The 18,537-nt window shown below is 41.3% G+C and overlaps 1 protein-coding gene across 3 annotated transcripts in view; it reads left to right on the plus strand.

The window, feature by feature from the left end:
- LOC108081225 (atrial natriuretic peptide receptor 1) overlaps nt 1-18,537 on the plus strand; it is a 34,321-nt gene that overhangs the window by 11,486 nt on the left and 4,298 nt on the right. Inside the window, exons 1-6 of one of the 3 annotated variants that reach the window (XM_017176302.2) lie at nt 4,678-4,926; nt 10,097-11,186; nt 13,961-14,075; nt 15,866-16,010; nt 17,275-17,701; nt 17,763-18,491. In XM_017176302.2, the coding sequence (XP_017031791.1) occupies nt 10,286-11,186; nt 13,961-14,075; nt 15,866-16,010; nt 17,275-17,701; nt 17,763-18,491 (2,317 nt within the window). In that variant the 5' untranslated portion in view covers nt 4,678-4,926; nt 10,097-10,285. Of the gene's footprint in view, nt 1-4,677; nt 4,927-10,096; nt 11,187-13,960; nt 14,076-15,865; nt 16,011-17,274; nt 17,702-17,762; nt 18,492-18,537 lie in introns of those variants that run through there. The other 2 variants (XM_070286752.1, XM_070286753.1) reach the window with 2 other exon arrangements.

The raw sequence follows: 18,537 nt of genomic DNA on the forward strand, positions 1-18,537 counted from the left end.
GTCAAAGTGGCAAAACTATAAATCCCCGGGACGAGTGGGGAGAAGGCGAGGTGACAGTGTGGTCGGTGTCATGGCCAAACTGCCTGTCAGCCAGCCGCAGTGCATCATTAACAGCCCTGAGCTGGGTAATAATGCCGACAACAGATGTGGCCATCGCTCAGTACCTCCATCTGAGACCCGAGCAGGACTCTGGAGCGGCAATCAAATTTGGCGAAACTAACGAACTGTAAATTCACTTCACAGAGGGAACTTTAGTCGCAGTTCACCGGGAGAATACGGTGATGAAGTGAAATTACTTTTGGCAAATGCTGGCAAGTCTGCAAAATACTTTCAATAAAATGCACTCTCTATTGTGGAATCGAACACTTAAACTTTACGATATCCTTGTCCCAAAAATCTTGCTCTGATGAGCATGTAATTAATAGCAGTTTAGAATTTCATTTAAATTGAAATTTGTTGGCTTTTGGGGCAAGAAAAATCATACTTTCCTTTCATGCCCTTGCAGGGTACTAAAAAGTCATATTTGAAAGCCAGTTTGGGCGCTTTGGTTATAGTTTGCCATGCTGATATGCGGTTGGCACAGTGGGAACTGCCAGCAACCGCACGGACGAGCTGACACAACTGACACACAAGCCGCTAAGCTGGGAACAGTCACACCCAGAAGTACACGGCAGAAAAGGGAGAGGTTGTGGGAGCGCTAGAAAATGCACTTTGTGTAAACTTTGCCAGTTGATTGCGCCTAAGGATGCACCAAATTTTTCTTTCAAATACTGGCTCTGTCAGAGAAAAACTTGGTATTATCCCCGTTCCAGTAACCATCCTGCAGAACAGTGGGTTAGTGCCCGGAAAAGTTTCGCCAAAGTTTACATAAAGAGCCCCTCTTGGCCCTAGCCTGCAAATAGAATTAATTACAAATTTCTGCCTTTGTTTCGCTTTTTATCCAATATATTTTCTCCTTTTTAAGTCCTTCAAGTCGCCAACTATGTTGGGTGTAATTACGTGGCAGTTACCGGATATTTAGGGGAGCTAGCGAACCCATATAGCACTAATTGAACAAAAGGAAGCCAGGAGCTAAGCCAACCTGGGATCTGGCACTTTCGAGTGCCAGTTTGAGCTCCACTTAATTGCACGAACAATTAAATCAGGAAACACACAGACACATCAGCTGGCTGTCTGGTCTGTCATATGCAGCATTTCACACACGAGCTCGGTGTCGTAGAACAATTGTTCACCCACATACCCACATTGGTGCTGCGATAAAAATGTGTGTTAGACATTGCCTTCCAAGAGAGTTGTTTGTGAGATTTTTACTTCCTGTTAACCCTCCTTGCGGGCTCAAGATGTGGAATACTCATGGCAAAGGCACATTTGATTGCAAAACAACTTTGGGACATGTATCTTAATCCTTGAAAACCCCATTTCAAGAGGAAAACTAAATAAGTTGTAAGCTTAATTTAATTTTATTATGGAAACTTTTAGAAATTCAATTACAAATAACATTTTTCAAGTGATTTTTCATTAGTTTAAATAATTTAATTCAAGATTTGTATGGTTTTATATTTCATTTGCATATTTTTGAGAGCTTGAAAGGGTCTGCAGAAGAGTGTGCTGCATTCAGACCGTAATGCTCTTACTTAGACATTCCAGTTCCTGTTTGTTGTTTTCATTTATAGTCATTGCCCGAAGCTCTCCTCCCACACACACACGCAGGCACCATGACACGCTTACGCACATTGGAGGAACAAACATACCAGAAGGAGCCGCAGGCATGTCGCATATTGAGTGCGTCCCACCCGGCGTATGAGCAATGTAATAAACAGGCAACAACAGATGGGGCGCCTGCGAGGGGGAAATAGCCGAGAATTATCTGTTTTTATTTATTAATTTCAATAAGAGCAATGCTTAAAGAATTGATTTTATTCCATTGCATTTACTGTTTGCCTTCTGCCTCCTGTTGAGACCAACTGGGCGGCCAGGACCAGAGACGCAATAGCGTGCGGCTTTGTCCCTTAAGCCAGTCATTGTACTTTTTCCGGTCGTGTCCTTGTCCAGAGCAATCAACATTGGCATTCTTCGGCTTGCTCGATGGCATTCCCGCAGCACTCTTTTTCCTTCCTTCCTTTCTTTGTCACCAGTAGCCAGGCAGCCATTTCCATTTGCCGGAAAGTGCCAGAGCGGAGCTGGACAGCCGGAGAGAGATCGGCAGGACGGGAGAAGCATGCTTAACATTTTAACCATGCAACTTCATTTGACTCATTTGCGCTTTATTGACAATTTATATGGATTGCCGAGCTGCGCTGAAAGCCTGCAACGTCAGTAAAATGTTGATGTAAAAGTCCTCGCTGAATTAAAAGATGGGCAAAGTGGCTGGCAGAAATGAATAGGAATTTAATTTCAATTTCAAAGGGACGACGAATGCAGACTCTTGCACGGGTAAATCGATAGCAACGAGGGAGTCAAAGCCGACTTAAGTCGCCCTTTCAATGCCTAGCCTATGGCAGTATCAATAAGCCACCACGACTTCAACGGAATCAGGCGGGAGTCAAACTAATAGATTTCCGTTTGATTGCGTTGCCCGTTAGCTGCTTATCTTGTCAGCCATCTATCAAACCATCAATTCGACAGACAGCCTAAACAGGAAATTGCAGGAGCGACTGGCATTGAGCTCGATGCGTGGCAGGAAGAATCTAATTTATGGCCACCGCACAGACCGACAGAGTGCCACAATTGGTTATGCACAAAGCGATCCTGTTATGGGTCCTAGTTCCACTCTCCCATTCATTCCCAGTTGGTTTAACACAAAAATTGCTGGCACAACACACTCGGATGTATGGCAAACAATTATGAAAAAGTAAACCATGGCCCGCACACAAAGGATATGCACAGAGCGGGGATAAAGTGATGGGCAACAAGTGCATTTCATTCTCACCCATCTACCGAAAATTCGGTCTCATCCCAGTGATTTATGAAGTTCAAGTCGTAGATGGACGATGGGAAAAAGGGCGAAGCGACAAAAAAAGAATGGACACAGATGGGAAGGGAGATAAAACTGAAATATGAAGGCAGGCGACCCCCGTAGCACTACTACGACGAGCATTTTATGCGCACCACGCTGCGTATGCGTATTATCCGGCCGCTTCATGTATGCGTTTGCAATCTAAGCTAAGGCAGGACAGGAGGCATTACAGGATGGGCTACAGGAATGGAGTATAGGGCAGCGGACGACTGCATCTCGCCATAGTTGAAATTCAAATTGGATTTGCGAATGTAATGGACAACGAACAAATATATGCAGTCCGGTGAGAGTACAGAAAACGAGAGGCTGGAGCTTTTAGCTCAAACACATCCCGGTTCCCCAGACAGGACAACGTACTCTATGACACCCCAATGTTGATTATGAATTATTATTTACATGTGTCTAAGGAGGTTTTTCGAATTTTTTCAATGCGACAATGAGATAGGCAGAAGAAGGTAATGGCAACAGAGATAAAAGTCATAGTAGTAGAATTTTAAAACAGGGAAGATAAAGTCATAGTAATAGAAGTATAAAACAGCGAAGAAAATGTTCTAGGACAACAAAAAATCATTCAGTAAAAACATTTATAGAATGCTATGATAACTAAAGGATATATCCTATAGCATTGTAAGAGATACTGCTAATAGTATGTTTACAGGAATTACTATGACAGTTTGACTATAAGGAATTATAAAGACAATAATAAACACTATATATATAAAAAAAAAGGAAGTCAAAGTTTGAATACCCTTGCGGTTTGCAATAGGATTAAAAGACCGATTTTTTTTTTAAATAACATAACTATTCTAAAAATACATTGATTTTAAATTGGAAAACAGTTTTGTGTTAGTTTTAATTAGGTTAACAAATCTGCATACTGAATTTAATATTTTGGGAAAATTAAAATTTTTCAAATTTGTGACAATTCTGACGATGTAACCCCTTATCAATTTTTGAAAAAATTACAAAAAAAAAAATCCCTCCGCACATGTCTAAAAAGACTCGCCTGTTAATTCTGATTAGGAAAACATATGGTTTATAGGGTCGGAAATGACTTCTTTACTACGTTGCAAGCTTCTAACTAAAATTTTAGTACCCTGCAAGGATATAAAAATATAGGAGATTAAATGTTACCTACTTGATTTATTCACTTGTTTTTTAAGTATTTATAAAGTTTAAATTTAAGAGCATTTAAATTTATACAGAAGAAACTTTACATAAAAATTTCACACATTAAATTCCTACTTTCTTAACAATAGCGATAAATTGAAACACACTTTCCTTTATTTCTTTTCTGTTTCCAATTTAAATGCAGTTCGCTATTTCACACTTTTACTCTACACTGAGAAACCTTCCCACTGTGAGATATTTATATCATGTAGGAATATGAAAATTTTAAAATAAATTTAATATTTTTATTAAATATCTTAAAGAATGCCAAGAGATCTGTAGAGTTTCTACACCGTTGAGTAGTAATTTTCCTGCCGATTTCCAAGTTTCTTCCATATTTTGGCTCTGCCGCATCTCTGCCGCAGCAACCACTACTGCGTGCCAGCGTCGCTGCCGCTGCCCAACGCTGCTGCCTCCGCCGCTTCGGAATCAGTTCGGGTCTCGACCGCCTCCGTTCGGTTTCGGATTTTCAGTTCGGTTTGCGAGGCGAGCGTGTGCGAAGCGCTCAGAAAACTGCGCACGAAAGACGACGGAAACGGCAACTTCTGACTCGAGAACGCGCGTTTTCCAAATTCGCAGATTCGAGTGCCTGAGATGCGACAACGGCTGCTGATTTTTTCGAGTGCATAAATATATCCTACATTGGTACGCCCGCTCAGTGATATCGGCTTATCAAGGGCGGCGGCCAAAGCAGTAGGCAACAACCCCGACGCGATAAGATAAAAAGCGCATAATTAAATGTAAATAAATGGGATCTCGAGAAATGTGCAGCGAGAGAAGCAAAAGCAAACTATAAATAAACCGTTGAGAAAAAGTGAAACTGAAATTGAAAATTGTGGGCGACGGACTGATAAAACAGCCGCCGGCAAGCCAAGTGAACTCAACTGAAGTGCTTAACCCATGTCCGCAATTAACACTCCAGCTCTCGATATTAGTGTTAATCACTGGAAGAAAAATATTCAGAAAACCTTCCGGGCCAGCGAACCGCACTAGCTCAGTCCCTTGATTTGTTTTCCCAATATTTATGGAATTTGCATACATTTGTTTGTCATTGCCGATTGTTTACAATTTCAGTTTACTGTGCAAGCAAATAATTTGATTTATGGCACAAGCTCGCCAATGTTAGGCCGAATGCGAAACACTAAATATTGAAATGATTTATCCACGTCTAAATCGATTATTAAACGACTAAATGAATGGAGTTTCAGTATCTCAATCATATTTAACTGACACTTGTTACGGTTTTGGCAGGGAAATAAATTTAATTGCGGGTTTAGGTTTGTGCTAATTTAATTCTCCGCTGATTTGTTTGCTCCTTTTTCTTGATATTTACAATTGTCTCCGGGGCAAACAAAATACCGAGTCGGTAGCCAGTAGCCAGAATTCAGAGTCCAGTCGGAGTATACAAACTTGTTTGCTACTAAAAAACACACATGAAACTGGGGTTCAACCTGCATGTTATATTTTCAGGTTTCATTTAATTGCTTTTGCCAGAGAAATATTTTTAGCACTGACAGGGAGCCGGGATATTTGATTTAAAGACACACTTCCCGCGCCAGACAGTAAAGCGACAGTGCACAAATTGTTTCAACTATCGTTGCCAGTGGACACATCCCGAGGGGACGGCTCTGGGAGTTGCAATTGGGCAGGGGGGTCACCCGGCAGTGCAGTGCTGACGGCCGACGTGTTGAACTTGAAATACAATTTGTAAAATGTTGTGTTGCCGCTGTTGCTGTTCAGTCATTTTAATTTCCTCAACAATTTTTGAGGGTATAGGTGGTTTTTAAAGTGAAATAACTGCAACCCAAAAGCTAAAACTAAGGTTTTAATGAAGTTCAAAGTTTTAAGTTAAGACGTAAAATTAAAAATCTAGCTTGGAAAAAACTATAAAATCTTCAGAAATTTATTAAACTAAATTATAAAGAATATTTTTTATAATCAAGCAGTAAAATTAGAGTTTTAAAATGGAGCAAAAGGAGGCATAGAACCATTACCATTGAATATGGATTCTAAAGACTCCTTTTAAATCAGCTTCATCTTTTCTTTGACACTATATTTAAATTTTTTTAAAAGAAATTTGCTCTTAGAGCTTTTTTGCTCTTAATAAAGTCTATCTCAACTGGGACTGCCACAAGTTGTGTTTAGTTTTTTGCCATTCAATATTCTACAAAGCTCACATTTTGTTTTCATTTGTTCAGTTTTGTTTTGCTTTTTTCGTTCGTTCAATTTTCACAGCATAAAGCGTGCAAATGTGCGAATGAATGAATGTTCCTGTAAAAATCTTTGCAAAAAAGTTTCCTTGTAAACGACACACTTTCAACTGGGTTGCACTCCCCGCAATTAAAACGCCCCCGAGAAGTGCATTTAATTTATGGGCCCCCAGTCACTGAGCTGTCGCATTCTGTCACCTGAGTCAGGTGTCTCGGAGTGAATCAAAACATGTTAATGGCTAATTCACTTGATTGATAATCGCACATCGGTGATGTAAATGGGTTGATTTTAACCTGAGTATCGCTTTCATCCCACTAATGAGCTGAACTTTTATGGAGGAGAGAGCATTAGCTTATAATTAGATATGGCTTTGCCTAATTCTTGAGAACAATTCCACAGCAATTACGTTCCACGGCCGATTACCTAACTCTGAGTATTACGCGGCGTTCAATTGTGTTTTCATTTTCAACAGCGTATGGCTAAAAATAAAAAATAGCCACAAAATATGCAGCTCATATTTCTCGCTACAAAAAAACAAGTACACCGAAGTCTGCCTGGCCAGCACAAAATCCCATCGAAGACCGAAAGAAACCAAAACAAAAATATTAGCCAACAAATAAAGAGAGTAGTAATGACCGAAAAGAAGGCTATTAATGAGGAGATCAAAATCGACTTATTAATACCCTAACGCCCCGACCGAAATAAATTATGATTAATGCAGGCCAATTAATAAATTTGAAACCAGTTTCGACCAGATTCGAGCGAAGCTGGGCAGTAGCATGAATGGGGATTTGAGTGAATCGCTCAATGGATTGTCCATAAATCTCAATCAGAACTAATTTCGTAATTAGCCAAATGATCGACTTAACGACAGTTATCGGTGCCAGGTTGGCAGCTCGTTCAAAATGGAAAGCGAATCAGCGCCACTTTATTTGCATAGTTTGAACGCCGAAAAGTAATTAAGCAACATGACCGGACCGAGTCGATGACAGGGAGAATCTGGGGGGGTTCACGGGGTCTACGCTCTAAAAATAGCCACAGTCGCAGCGACAGGTGACGTTTGACTTGCTGTCCCGTTGACCAGTTAAACAACCTATTAATAAAGCGTGAACTTCATTAGTCAGAGGCGAGAGAAACAAATAAGCGAATTAGCATAAGCCGGCGAACAGCTGGCCAGTTGGAGCTGGCGATGGTTCCCATCTCCTCGGCTTTGTGCCAGCGAAATGTGCGAATTGTAGATTAAAAGCCCATAAATCATCCCGGCCAATCACAGCGGGGGCCAGAGGTCTAACGGTCTAACCTCAAGACACCTCTAACGATTGCTACCTGATTGAACGGTGATTGAACAGGGCCGGGGCTCCGAGGGGCCGAGCGCTGTTAATCCAAGGCACGTGTAGACTCTTAAGACCCAAAAATATCACAAAAATACTCCAATCCAAGGCGTACAAAATCGTAAAGCCAAAATAAAAATAATGAAATACATACGGGGCAAAAACAAAATAATAATACAAAAAAAAAACAAAGCCTTTTTTGTATATCTAAAAAATAAAGAAAAAATGCATGGAACAAAACACTCTCCATCTCTGTCTGTAGATGCCCCTTTCTCCATTGCTGTTCAAGTCTCGAATTGACCCATATTTCATTGGCTTTTTGGCATTTGACGAATTGTTTGCAGGCCGTCAAATAAGACAACCTTGGGAATCGAAGTTGCCCAGCAATAAGCCTTGCATCTGCCAGTTCTCAATCAAAATTGAATTGATTGAAAGGTTACGGAAGTGGCCGATTGGGAAAATTAAATTAAACAATCAACACCATTTCCACTTAGTTAAAATTTTGGTTATGGGGTTATGACACTGAAAGGAGTTTGAACAGTCCAGTGTGACCATGATCTCCACAAGACCACTTGTTATTATGTGCCTCAGTAAAACTTATTAACTTAACTGATAAGTCTTATTTGATTTAAACCATTTTTAATAAGAACAAAACACAATTGAGCTGTGCACAAATTATGTTATTAACTATTGGCGGACTTAAAGGTATTTTAAAACTGTTTTTAATCCCAAAAAAAAATTTATAGAAAATGCCATAGGGCATTATTACGGAGATATATATTTTTTTTTTATTTCTCGATGCCAAACGGCTTTGTGTCCACTCTTTCTTCTTCGCATTGTATTTATTACCATTGTTTGTTTGTCTTAGATGCTTTTTTTGCCACATTTGAATGCCTCGAAGGGGTCTTTTTTGTTTGCATCTATTTTTAGCCACAAAAGTATATCTTGCCGGCTATAGACACATTGGAAAGAAGTTTAATGAACGGATAGCCGCGATGGTAATCGGCGAATGGGAAAATTGGTCAAGAGTTAACCGAACCTGAGCTCCGACCAGGAACTGTCCCCAATAAAGCGATTGAGCGATTATATGTCGAATCACTCTTTGGCCGCTCACAAAGCGATTTTTCACGTTCTTTACTTATACTTCTAATTGCCGTTAAATTTGCAGCGACTTCGAAATCTCGGGGAACACATATGCTTTAAGATTTTGTAATTTCCCAGTTCAAATTTCGTTTGTACTACCTGAATTCATGAGCCACTCGAATACGTGTCAACAACAATTGAATTTTACCCCGCACAGGTGAAGGTCAAAAGAATTTTTAATACCGCATTTCAGTTTATTTTTAGCCCTTTTGTTTTTAAATGCGTTGTCAGCTTCAAATGAGTTTAAAAAAAATACATACATATATATTTTCTTTTTTTTTACGACTCTCAATCAATTATTTTTTTTTTTGTATTTTGTGCACACAAAGTTCAAGCCCAAAAATGATGTCTGGCGAGTTTGCTGAAATACGTTTTTTTTTATTTATCATCTTAATTTGCATTAAATTTCGTTGTTAGTCAAATTAGAAACTCCAATGGTTCCACTTTGTTTGAATTATAATTTATGGGTGTGAGGATAGCATGTGACAATCATTTGAATGGACTTTCTAGGCCTAGACGGCATTTGAATAATTCAAATCTATAAACAATTCTTAAGCTAAAAATAGTTCAATAGAATTATTATAATATTCTTTTTGGGAAACTGTAACAAAAGGCTTTTTAGTGAAAGGTTAAAGTGCAAAAACACACTTTAACCAACGCTTAAAGAGCTAGCTAAGTCAGCTCCATGTTTTATTTAATCAAAATTCATATTTTACTTTCATAGAAAGTGTGTCCCAGCAACGACTTTCATAAAATTCCCCCTTGTTTTGAATATTATTGCTCCTCAAACAATTTGCATGCACACACAAGTGTTTTACAGGAAAAATTGCAATGTGGCTTGGCCTGCTGCTGTTCATGAACTGCATTTAAAAATACGAATAGCAAATATTGTTTTGAGTTTTCGGCTTCCCCTTCAATGGCCATCTGCGGCTGTTCACATACGAAAACCAAGCATAAAGCATCTTTGAATGCTTCAATAAATTGGGGGGACAATAAAGAAATAAATACCAAAAATGCTGTGCCGCAAAAGTGCTAATTAAAACCGATTTCGAATTTTAAAAAAAAGGGCGAAAATGTGCACAATGTGTGCATACAGCAGTGAGAACCGGATTGCTAATGAAAAGCCCGAGACGGATAATTAAATTTGAACAATCGTCGGTGATTAATAAAAATTGAACCAAACAAAACAGTGCAATTAATAAACAAAAATTCCAATTTGCTGCAGGTTTCGCTGCAAAATGAATTAAAGGAGAGCTGTGATAAAAAATAAATAAAAAAAGCAAGAAAGGTTGTTAAACACACGCATAAATAATGCGATCAAAATCAGTGACAAAGAGCAACGCTTGACAAACACGAACCCAAATTCCGAATAAACTCCACCCGTGTCCACCAGCGAGGAGCCTCTCCGTCCGCGATGCCCCCGGCTGGCAGTCCGAGGACCTGCGGACTTAGCTGCCTCCTCCTGAGCCTCAGCCTGCTCTTGGGCCTCCTCTTTCCGGGTCGCATCCTGACGGCCGCCTGGTTCTACGATGCCGAGCCCGTGGGCGGGGTGGCCATCGGCTCCGACGAGCATAGCTTCAAGACGCCGGAGACGAAGAACTCGCACAAGTCGCAGAGCACCGAGCTGGTCCAGCCCTTCCCCAGCCCGCCGATGACGCCCGGTCACCATGGCCACGTGGCCCGCCGGCAGCTGGTCTTTGTGGCACTGCTGCCCTCCGTGGAGTCGGACAACAAGAACGACTGCATCATGCCGAAGGTGCTGCCCGTGCTGGAGCTGGGCATTAGGCATGTCCAACGGATGGGCTTTGTTGGCGGCACCCAGTTCGACATCCAGCTGATATCGCGCGACACCTTCTGCTCCTCCAAGTACGGTCCCATTGGTTTCTTCGAGATCTACACCCAATGGCCCGAGGTGAACGCCGTGTTCGGCCTGCCCTGCGAGTACGTGCTGGCCCCCATCTCTCGTTATGCTGACGTCTGGCAGGTACCGGTCCTCACCACCGGCGGCAATGCCAAGGAGTTCAACAAGAAGTCTGAAAGCTACTCCACGCTCACCCGCCTCAAGGGAGCCCAGGTGAACAATTTGGGCAATGTGGTGCGGGCGATCCTCAACAGCTTCAACTGGACGCGCACCGCCCTCATCTATCAGAACGAGAACGCCAAGGTCAAGGGCAACTCGGTGTGTTTCCTTTGCCTGGCCGCCATTCATGACACCATCGAGGAGCACTCGGTCTATCAGCTGGGATTCGATACTTCCACCTGGACCAAGGCGGACATAACGCGGATGCTGAAAAACGTGGCCATGCAAACGAGAAGTAAGTGGAGGTGCCAAATTGAGGAACTCTTTTAGCCATATACTCCTATATTCAAGATTTCAATTTAAATATAAAGTAACCCATAAAAATAAGATTTTCTGATAGCAAAAGCCAAAGAATTTAATAGAGAACAAAGAAATTTAATTAAATAAAGAAGATAATAATTCTTAATTGAAATAGCTGTAGGAACTTTTAATTTGGCATTGCCTTACATTTATACATTTTTCGCAAAATATACAGATCGGATAGAAAAGCCTTGTCCGCTTCACTAGCTCATTGCATGCACTTGCACTTGCCAATGCATTTGAGCAGCCATCTGCCCTGAACCCGCAGCAACCCCATTGCGTTCGACATTGAAAGCGAAATCGATCTAATTATATTTGGCAAATGTGACGACGACAAGTTCAAGAAACCAAACCGAAAGGAAATAGCTCTTGCAGTCTATTTCTGACCGACTGGGGAATATATAATTACCACAATTTATTTATGCCCAGACTGTGGTGCTCTTCGTAACACTGGGCGTATACGCAATGTTTACAGCCGCAACTACAGGCTATTTGCTAAGTGAAATGTAATATTTGATGCACTTAATATTGCAGTTAATTAAGAGATTGCATTGGCAAGCGATACAGTTATGAAGCTGTCAACTGTCACGGTTTAATGACAGACACCAAATAGTCACATATCAAGCATACGCAGCGTATGCTTGGGGTTCTACCTGCCCCGTCCGCTTCCGTTGCTCCGATCGAACGCTATTGTTTAATTACAGCTCATTTAATTTCATTTATTGGCAATTAACACGGTAAACAATTACAATCGTTATGCATATTTTGTGAGGCAGTCGCGGCAATGCGATTCGCAGTTCTATGCTAATTGAACTTTAATGGGAATACGATGCGAGCGAAAAAAAGAAGATGGGGGCAAGCACTTTGAATCGACTAGGGAATATGCTCGATAAAGAAATCAATCAAAGGGCCATTTTATGATTACATAGATGTGTAAATTATTTAGCTAGGATAAAACCATATTATACGCTTCATGGAAAAGTAGCAATCTGTTCAGAAACAATAATAATGAACTTATTTAATAGATTTATTAAATTCAATAACAAATAATTTATTCAAAATTTAATAGGTTTTGCTAGCGGCTGGAATACTTAATGAATTACCGTCTGTTAAATATTATTTTCGGATTGCCGACAAAGAAAGTCATCTTTATGACACACAATATCTAACAATAGAACTGAGTTCAAGGGCACACAATTTCCTTGTGAAGTGCCCAAAAAGAATCAAACTCGCTTTCGAAATAAATCTGTACGTGCCCGGTGTTTTTATGAAATAAATGATTTATTGTCAATCGGATTGCTCAAAACAAAATTAAATTACAGCACAGGAAATTCAATTAAAACGTTTATTTCTTGACTTCAAACTTGATTGGTAACTTGATATCTTCCTGATGCCTTTTGTATTGCTTTTTACAATGCCATGCAAATTGATTTATAAACTGTAAATGTAATATTTTTACGAGTCGAGTGAACTGCTTTAAACCTGCAATTATGTTTAACGACATTTTGCACGCCTGCAACAGCTGCACATTTATTACTTATTCACATCGGGGCCAAGGCATAAATATCTTCATCGCCGAATGGAATGAGTCAACAACTGACAGCTCTCAGGAAGCCAACGGGAGCAAGAGCGACTATGTAATATTTAAAAGCATAAGACAAATGGGAAAATAAAAATTGTATAATTAAATCAAGTCAATTGCACGTTTTTGCACTGAACTTGAAATTGCCTGGTCTACGACCATGCAGCTTCTGCCATCCATTTTCCAAGTAATTAGATTTGAGCGAGAAATAGTTTGAGCAAAACATGACGTACAGGGAAAAGCAAGACAAAATTGCACTCGATTGTCGTTTTACGATTGTCTATTTTGTGTGCACAAAATATGCTGGTAGCTAGATATCCAATAAAAGGTAAAGGCTTCACAATTAAAGTTGCATTTGTTTGCAACATATTTGACAGCCAAACACGAATGCTTATTTGCATATCATGCTCGGTGCACCACGTGTCGTATGCGCAATTACATTTGCCAGCTTATGCTGGCTTACGGAATTCTACACGAACGTTTATTCATAACTAGCTCTGACATTCAATTTGTAATTGATGGAATTAACATATACCTTGTGGGTGGAATCAAGTTTTAGATTTGGGTTACATTTCAGCAGAGTAATTGTAAATATTTGTGAAATGCATAAACTTGAAAGGGAAGGCAGGATAAATCTAAATAAAGTTTTACTTTTGAATACTGAGAGTTGATAAGTGATTACAAATATTACAATTCTTTGAATATTAAAATTAAATAATATCAAAATTAAATGGAAAATTACTGAAATATTATCAGCATATTGTTACATATATTTCCCCAATTCTTTCCTGCTCCACAACGTATGGAAAGCTCTTTCGAGTACTGTCAAATACGTATCAACTTGAGTATGAAGCACCATTAAGATCTTTGGGTTTTAATTTAAGAAACAATGTGTTTTTTTTTTGTGCTTCCCTTTTGAAACTACGTTTTGCACTCGCTGACGTCAAAGGAGCTGACAAGTTCGGGCGAGAGAAGCTCAACAGCTTCTAAATAAATTAATACATTTTTAATGACAAGAGCAGCAGCTGCGATAGCTCCCGCAGAAAAAGAAGAAACAATAAATTCAATACAGATACTTTTTCTATCTCGTTTTGACTTCTTCATTTTTTCATTTTATTTCTTTGCAGTTGTCATAATGTGCGCCGATCCGCAGTCGATACGTCAAATTATGCTGACAGCCGAGGAGCTAAATATGATCGATAGCGGCGAATATGTTTTCATCAATATCGAGTTATTTTCGCGGTGAGTATCTCGGCGCTAGCCAAACGTATGAATTACTTAACAGCGTCGGCGGGACGGGGCTTGGGGGGTCAGACACAAAAGGTGATCATTTATGGCAATTGCCAAACAATTTGTTGCCTTTCACTTTGATCAAATAAAAAAAATGGGAAAAAATCCACGCGCACTCTCGAACAAATATTCTTTACAAACTGCGCATGAGCAGCATTAGTCAAGGTTGTTAATGTTATGAAATGTACCAAGCGCTGTCTATAAATAGCTTCTGCATTTGCTCACAAGAGCCTAACTATTTTTAAATTGAGGAAATTCCATATTTCGGCACATGGCGTTGGCAGATCGATTAAACCCCCGAACCCCGGCTCCGACTCGAACAATGGCCGAGAGGCAAAGTACCCAGACTCAGACCTCAAGCCATATTCGATGTGATTATCCAAACATTAGTGCTGAGTAATGGTCAAGCAGCTTCTTTGTCTGCCCCTCAATAGCTCAAAAGCTCTTTGTCTGACCCGCCTCCAGGCCGAGCTCGAGCAGAGCTGGAAAAGCTGGGGAAAATTCGGTGAAGTGGCAAGGTGACAGGGTGAGAGATGCACGCTCCTCTCCCACTCGTTTTCTTTCTGATAGTGCAAAGAAAATATAATTGCAATCGGCTTCGATTTGCATGTGCATTAAATGCATTCTAATCGCCCGACCTTCATGACACTCGCAATCAATGGAAAAATGTTGCGTACATATACTTACTAATCTATATACTAGTGGGCAAGAGCGTGTGTAAGTGCCGGTATATGCATCGGATTAGCTAATCAATTTCCTGCTTGCAAAAGCTCGGAGTAAACAGACTATATAGTGATAAATTCTATCATTAGAATCCCCTGGGAATTAGTAGAGAAATGATCATTGATATCCGAGTCGTATTATGTGTTAAAAAACAAATTTAATTACTTTTTGACCTGAAGTTAAGAATCCAATTTGAATTATTAAGTCAATATGTTTGCCTTTGAACATAATTTTGATATTATAGATTGCTATCTGCAATGTATCTATCAAATTAAAGATATCTTTTAAGAACCTATAAATATATTTGATTAAATTAAATAGTTAATATAAAAGCAAGCAAAACACGAGCAGGTAGAAACACATGCAAGTTCCAGATGATAAGGAGGGGCTAGTAAATTCCGAATGCAGTTACATAGAATCGAACTAGGTATATGTAGGTGTGTTCAGTGGATCCGCACACTTTAACAGTCTATTTATAAACAATTTATGACGCATATCAATGGCTGGTAATAGACCCAAACTGAAGGCGGCACAAAGGCAAATTAAAACCGTATTGATAAGCAAAAACTACATTTAAAAACAAAACGAAAAATCAAAGTAACCCGGAATGTGATTAAAAATAAAAGGGCAACTGCAAAAATCACATACAGTGTCCACCATCGAATTGGTTTTCTTTATTAAGAGTCAAACGTTAAGATTAGCATGCCAATCACTGGAATCCCTTTGAAATTCTTAAGGGATTTGCTCCTGTCACTATTCAATGGTCAAAGATCTTAATACCTTTTAATTATGGAAGTAAATGATTTTACGTTTGGTAATAAAAATTATTCAAGTTTTCTTTTATTTGACAAAGAAATAATTGGGCTTGCTGATGAATATGCCATTTTAAGCTTCAAAAGTAATCTTGAAACCGGTAAAGCGTCTGTCGTTCAGTGTCATAAAACCGATAATAAATTCCTTATAGCAACAGGCTACTGTATGTGCTGATAATTTTGTTTACTATTTTCTCCGCCTTACAGGGTTCCCTATCTGACATCGCAGCCCTGGTATGAGAAGAACGACACGGATTTGAATAATGAGCGGGCCCAAAAGGCCTACACCGCCATGCTGACCGTAACCCCAAAGCAGCCGAATGACAACGAGTACACCCGGGTCTCCAATGAGGTGAGCACTACTAGGGGAGCGGCTAAGCCGGGACTCGGTGGGTCCATGCATTTGCATGGAAATGGATATGCGGAAGCCAATTTGAAAATTTTTGCAGATTTCTTTTGTTTTTCCCCTCTGTGTGTGGGCTCTGTGCTGCGCTCATCCGATTCTTTTTTGGCCAGCCTCATGCATACTCAATTCCCGGGCACGCTGCCCCCCCCCATAGCCATAGCCTATTTAGCATGAGCATGGGGCTGGTCAGGTGGGGCTGGGAATTGTAAACATTTTTCTGTTGATACATGGTAAATTTACAACAAACAAAGCCGACAACACCTGGTAGCATTTGCTGACCAACTTCAGTGGAAAGGCCCTCGAAAAGCCGAAGCAGCCACCTGAAAAGTGAATGAATTTGCAGTTGCAATTGCTGATAAGCAGCCGGGGAGCATGTGAAACGGGGTAGCCCCTTTAGACTATAGTCCGTTCGGCTGGCTAATGACACTTTGGCTCGCCACGTATCTGTTAGATACTTAGGCCATGCACAGAAGGAGGCAAAATGCGAACGACAAGCTGATGATGGTTTTCTGCTTTCCTAGGTTGGCCTACACTCTGCGGAACGCTGGAAAATTATTAAAATTTACTATTAGAATCTCAAAATATCTGTTTAATAAGTAAATTAATCGAGTATATAATACTATTAGTTTATTGTTAAAAGTCAATTATTTAAAGCTCGTATTTCTTTAGTTTTACTTTATCATTCCACTCCACATTTTCTGAGTGTATGCCAATAATTACAGTACTGCGGTAGATACCAGGCTTACATTCAGCCACACCTTTCATCTGCAGCCTTTAAAGATTGCAGCTTAACTCTGCCCCTTCTTTGGCAGAAAACTTACGCTCAATGGACATTTGCAACCGCAACTCCGGCCAAATCCCGCCAGAGTCGCCTGTCAAAGGAGAATGGCGAACGAAATCCGCCGGTGGCACATTGGAGTGCGGTGTGCAATAATTTCCACATGGATTGTGACAAAACGTCGCGGACCAGGAGGACCTTCGTCTTCCGTTCTCCTTTCTCCGTTCCGGGCGAGCGAGCGCGTAATTGAATTTTCACGGGGGCCAAAGCAATTAAAGAGGAATGGCGCCAGACGCCAAGAACGGGGGATAGCAATTGATGCCCCACGGCAACGAAAATTGAATGGGTTTAGGTTTAGGGACCGAGGGACGGGCCAGCAGAAGAGAGATTAATGCGTTGGGATTTCGCATCCGTTCTCTTGTCCATCCACAGATCAAAGCCATTGCCGCCGAGAAATACAATTACACATTCAGCGACAACGAGCCGATTTCTGCTTTCGTCACCTCCTTCTTCGACGGGGTCCTGCTCTATGCCAATGCCCTGAATGAGAGCATTCGGGAGGATCCCACAATGCTGACACGCCCCATTAACGGCACAGACATGGTGCGACGCATGTGGAACCGCAGCTTTACCGGCATCACGGGCAATGTGACCATTGATGCCAATGGCGACCGGCTGTCCGCCTACTCGCTGTTGGATATGAATCCCACCACCGGGCGCTTCGAGATCGTGGCTCACTTTCTACACAACCGGCTGGAGTTCGAGGCCAACAAGGATATCCACTGGGCGGGCGACCGCGAGGAGGCACCGCCGGATCGACCCAGCTGCGGCTACGATGGTGCCCTGTGTCCCGATAATTGTAGGTGTCAAAACCAAATAATAGGAAGCATAACCCCATCTTTTGACCCTTCTTCTTTCAGCTTTGCCCGGCTATGCAATCCTCTCGATCGTGCTGGGAACCATGGTGATCGTGATGGCAGTGTGCTTCTTCTTCGGGTATCGCCACTACATCGCCGAGGCGGAGATCAATTCCATGAGCTGGAAGGTGTCGCTGGAGGATGTGATGTTCCGCGATGCAGCAGAGCGCGGACTGCGCGGCTCCTTCCACTCTTTGGTAAAGCAAAGTTCGCAACTGACACTGATGTCAGAGGATATGGTGTCCATCAATGGCGACCGCCAGATCTTCATACCCGTAGGCATGTTTCGCAAAAGCAAGGTGGCCATCAAGCCGGTGGAGGTGTCCAACGTGCACAACATGCTTACCCGCAGCCTGATGCTGGAGCTAAAGCGCATGAAGGATCTGCAACATGACCACTTGGTTAAGTTCTACGGCGCCTGCTTGGACCAGCGGCGCAGCTTCCTGCTCACCGAGTACTGTCCCAAGGGCTCGCTGCAGGACATCCTCGAGAACGAGCAGTTCCAGCTGGACTGGATGTTCCGCCTGTCGCTCATGCACGACATCGTGCGCGGCATGCAGTTCCTGCACAGCTCCGACATTCGTTCCCACGGCAACCTCAAGTCCTCCAACTGCGTCGTCGATTCCCGTTTCGTGCTCAAGATCACCGATTTCGGGCTACACAGTCTAAGGAAGTCGCAATTCGACATGGAGAGCGATGGGGGCAATTGCAATAGTCATGCTTATTGGAGCAGTAAGTAACTTAAATGTATAATAAGAAATAAGAAATACAAAAAAAA

The sequence above is a fragment of the Drosophila kikkawai genome, chromosome 3R (assembly GCF_030179895.1).
Source record: "Drosophila kikkawai strain 14028-0561.14 chromosome 3R, DkikHiC1v2, whole genome shotgun sequence".
NCBI lineage: Eukaryota > Metazoa > Arthropoda > Insecta > Diptera > Drosophilidae > Drosophila > Drosophila kikkawai.